Genomic DNA, 4,972 nt, shown 5'->3' on the forward strand with positions numbered 1-4,972 from the left:
ATATCATATACTCATCATATGTTTAAATATCGTGGTTAAACTATTTTATAATATGATACACTATTCTGCAAGTTACATCTCATCTAACTAATTTCTACTATATAGTTTGATAGATTAGTGACAATATATCAAAAAACAAAAAGAATCAAAATTAGGATTTTATATATAATTTCGTAAGATTTAAAGCAAAATAATATGATAATGTATCATTGTTGTCAACATATCTAATTTCTTAAAAGTAACTCACCAGGGATGAAGTTCTTCCACATTTGCTTTAAAAGATGAAGTTTCATCCTTCTTCGACTTCGTCTTCTAAATATTATGATTCGTCATTGTTAATGGATCCTACAACCTTTTGGATCTATTTTCAGCTCAATCATCATCATCAAAATCATAATGAGTTGATTAGATATATTTTAATCAAAGTTTTTATCATCAAAATCAAATACACAAGGTACCACATTAAACAGAGGGAGCAGAATTCATATGTATAAGAAAATTATAAATAAAAATATAAAATCTTTTTTATAAAAAAAATGAAATCTGAAGAACTGAAAAAAATTGATGAAAAAATAGTCGTACCTCTTTAGGAATTTGAAATTGATGAACTTGAGAGAGAATAGATTTGAAATTAAAAATTTGAGTGATTGATGTAACTGTTGATATATGGGAGTGATTTTAGGCGTAAATGTATTGGAAGGGATGTGAATAACGTATCCGAAAAATGAGAAAAATGAGAGAAAAAAAAGATTTTTGAAATATTTTGAAATAGTAGGGAAGTTTAAAAATTATGGAAAGAAAGATTACGTAGGTAAGTAAGTTTTCCTAAAAGGTTTTTAGTTTAACGCAAAGATGAGGGACTATTTTGGGCCTTCTGTCTTCATTCTTCCTCAATATTCAAAACAGTGGATTTTTCAATCAAAATCTTTTCCCATCTCCTATTTGTGCTCTCGCTTGAATCGAAACCTTTATACCAACAATATTGTCAAATAAGGTATCATCATATATTAAACCAAAACAGAAATTGTCAAATGTTTAAAATTTATAATCAACCCAAACTGATGTTGGCTCTTTAATGTCAATTTGATCTGATGTTTATATGATTTAGTTTTTTCAATTTTTCTTGGACACATTTGTCGTGTACTCTTTACCCATTCCATCATGTTATGTATAAGAGACCTATTATGTTATTATTTGGGGATCATAATTAACTTAGGCTTAATACGTCGATTATGATATTCGAATAGCGTTATACGTACGTCAATAATCATATTTGAATATTTTATTGTATTGAGAATAGGAAAGAGTTACAATGTGAAGAATCGAACCCTCACCAACAGAAAAATTTTATCATGGTAGAGATTAGGTGTGTGAGGCTCCATTTCTTTTTGGCACATAGACAAGTGGTCATTTATGTACTTTTCTACTTTAAAGCAAGAACTTTCTACAACTAACAAGAGAGAGAAAATATATTTATACATAAATTGAGTTGAACAAATATAAAAAATGCAAGAAAAATTATGTGTGTTTGCTATTTTTTTTTAATAATTATTAATATTATACTAATATGTGGGATTATACCTGATATATTATTGTTGTTGTTGTTGTATGATAGTTAATATTTTTTTTGTGTAATCATATAGTGTTTTTTAAAAAAATATATATTTCATAATTATTGTAATTTTAAAATATCGTTATTTTATTTTAATTGTTATGATTTGAAACGCCTATTGTTACCTTATTTTTAAATTAGAACATTTGAAGGAAAGTAAAAAAAAGTTAATTATTTTATTATTGTGGGGGTGATTGTGTAAAACAAAGTATCACAACTTAAAAAAAATAGTTTTTAAATTTCATATCAAAACTTTTATGTGTAATATATTCTCTCTTTTGTTAGTTGTAGAAAATTATTGCTTTAAAATAGAAAAATACATAAATGACCCGATATCAAAAAATAAATGAAGCCTCACACACCTTTTGTTGATAGGGTGTCTACCATAATAAAAAAAATTCTCACCAATAAAATGAGAATTCAAATAGTCAACCAACTAAGCTAATTAAATTCTCCCATTAAGATTTATTCACTTGAATATTTGAAATGTTTCTAATAAATACTTTTGATTCAAATTAGTTCAAGTAAGCCTTAAAACTTCATTCATGTAACAATTGAGATGATGTATATAATTAAAAGTGATATACATTTCAACTGATTAATTTATCCACTCCATACATTTTAGAATTTTAGATTATGCCCAAACTATTCTTTTTCAAAATTTAGCTCAAAAGTTATCATGGCATTTTAGACTAAGGTCTAAGGTGAACTGAAAATGGCCAAATGGGAAAAATAATGAAAAGGTTCATATCAACTTTATCATCACCATTTTCAGAAGTTCACAACACAATCAAACAGTTGGTTGTGAAGGGAAAATATGATCAAGCCCTTGAGCTCTACACTGCAAAAGTTCACTGCTCTCATACAAGTAGTACCTTCCTTCTTCCTTCAATCATCAAAGCTTGTGTTCATGATCAATTATTTGGTTTTCAGCTTCATAGCTATGTCCTCAAAAATGGGTATTCATCAGAATCTGCAATATCTAATTCTCTTATATCAATGTATGCGAAATTCTTCGAAACAAAAACTGCGTACCAACTGTTTGATACAATGCCGGATAGAGATATCATCTCCTGGAATTCAATGATAAATTGCTATTATATGAATGGATATTTGTTAGAATCATTGGAGTTGTTTAAGGAGATGTATAATGTACATGGTTTTGTGCCAAAACCTGAGTTAATTGCTAGTGTTGTATCTGCTTGTGTTCAGACCAAGAATTTTAAACTAGGAAGAGCTATCCATGCTCTTACAATAGTTGATGAAAGAATGGAAACTTCGATTTTCTTGACAACTGCTTTGGTAGATTTTTATTGGAAATGCTGTGAGCCAGATTTGGCTTTTCTTGTTTTTCAGAGAATGGAAGTGAAAAATGAAGTCTCCTGGACTGCCATGATATCTGGATGTGTAGCTGAGGAGTTGCATACCGAAGCGGTTGAATTATTTCGTTCAATGCAGTTTGAAAATGTTAAACCAAATAGAGTTACATTGACTAGTCTATTACCAGCTTGTGCTGAGTTGAAGTATGGAAAAGAGATTCATGGATATGCATTTCGCCATGGGTTTGACTCGGATGCTAAATTTTCATCTGCTGTTGTACACATGTATTCTGGATGTGGGGGAGCATTGCAGACCATAAAGAATGTATTCGATCGGTCAACTAAAAAAGATGTAGTAATGTGGACTGCTCTCATAACGAGCTATACTCGAAATAAATCTAGTTGTCAAGAAGCTATAAAGCTTTTCAATGAGATGTTGCTGAGTGGAATTCAACCAAATGATGTTACATTATTAGCACTAATTTGTGCTTGTACTAATCTACTATCGGTATGCCATGGGCGAGGAATGCATGGATATGCTTTTACAAGTGGTCTTAGTTCACATTTGTTCATTGGTAACTCCCTCATAAACATGTATTCAAAATGTGGTTTTCTGAAGGACTCCGCTCAAGTTTTCCAGGAGATGTCTATAAGAGATTCTGCATCATGGAGTGCCTTAATCAATGCTTATGGGACTCATGGTTTTGGAGATAAAGCGTTGGAACTTTTTAATGAAATGAAAGAGAGTGGGATAAAGACTGATTCAATTGCATTACTTGCTATTCTATCAGCATGTAATCACTGCTGTCTTTTTGAGGAAGGAAAGGAGATCTTTGATGAAGCATCAAAGGACTCAATTACTGTGGAGCTCTATGCTTGCTACATTGATCTCCTGGGAAGGGCAGGTAAGCTAGAAGATGCCAGTGAGGTCATTAGCAGAATGCCTATTAAACCTACCAACAGAATTTGGAGCTCCCTGATTTCTTCTTGTAAATTACATGGAAGACTTGAAGTTGCAGAGCGTTTGGCTCATAAACTCGCCAAATCTGAACCTGAAAATGCTGCTAATTATGCTTTGTTAAGCTTGGTATATGCTGAATCTGGAAACTGGCCTGGGGTGGAAGATATAAGGCGAGACATGAAAGATAGAAAACTGAGGAAAAGCTACGGGTTCAGCAGAATCCAGCTAGATGACAAAATTTTGTAATCCTTCTGTGCAGGTAACTCTAAGATAGATAATTATTCTTCCTTTATGCCATGGCATTCAGTGGAAGGGAAGAATATTGAGAAATGGCTAAAACTAGTGATAGGTAAATAGAACTAGATGCTCCTTTCTAAGCAGAGGTTGAAGCTTATAATCTATGAGTTTAATTTTCATCACGGAGCATGTTTATTTAAAATGATAATATAAACTTATGATTATGTATTTTAATAGTTTTTAGAACTTATGAGTATAATTTAAGATTTAGTTGGAATTTCAGGCTACACACATTATGTAATCTGTAGTTCTTTTTTCTTCTTGGCTTCAAACAACAATCTTGCTTTGTAGTTTAATGCCCTTAAGTCCAGCTAGTAGAAAGAAAGGAAGAAGTGAACTTTCTTTAGTTCTTTAATCTGTTATATCTATCAGGGCAACTGGGAACATGGGATTTTTTCCTTTTTCGAAGTCATTTGGAGCACTCATGTCATGTCTTGTAAAAATCCTTTACAACATAAGTGTATTTTAAGAGGTAATAGCAAGTTAATTATTTTTACAAATGTACTGGGATTGTTGTGCTACAACTCAAACTTAAATCAAGTCATTTTTCTCTCTAAAAGATGTGTCTTGTATATTATCCTATCCTTTTATGGATATGGACCAACGGCAAATCAAGAAACGTTACTACTAGGGTGTCAAAACTGAGTCCAACGATAGATAACCCGTTCATAATTTTAAAGATTTTGGCTCATAATTTGAAGTTGATTGAATCTCAACTCATTCAAACTTTAACCCATTTAAAGAGAATTTTCAATTGAATTCAATTTAACCTTCAACCCATTT

General features: G+C 31.2%; 1 protein-coding gene across 1 annotated transcript; it reads left to right on the forward strand.

The window, feature by feature from the left end:
- Positions 1 to 2,127: 2,127 nt before the first annotated feature.
- Positions 2,128 to 4,430, forward strand: LOC107024625 (pentatricopeptide repeat-containing protein At4g31070, mitochondrial). The gene has a single exon (XM_015225615.2). The coding sequence runs from the start codon at positions 2,336 to 2,338 to the stop codon at positions 4,136 to 4,138; it is 1,803 nt and encodes a 600-aa protein (XP_015081101.1). The 5' UTR covers positions 2,128 to 2,335; the 3' UTR covers positions 4,139 to 4,430.
- The last annotated feature ends 542 nt before the right edge of the window (positions 4,431 to 4,972 follow it).

Source organism: Solanum pennellii, chromosome 7 (assembly GCF_001406875.1).
Source record: "Solanum pennellii chromosome 7, SPENNV200".
In the NCBI taxonomy this organism is placed as follows: domain Eukaryota; kingdom Viridiplantae; phylum Streptophyta; class Magnoliopsida; order Solanales; family Solanaceae; genus Solanum; species Solanum pennellii.

Bases quoted from the DNA above. Each gene is read 5' to 3' on its own strand.
- LOC107024625 (XM_015225615.2), top strand. From the start codon at position 2,336: ATGGGAAAAATAATGAAAAGGTTCATATCAACTTTATCATCACCATTT.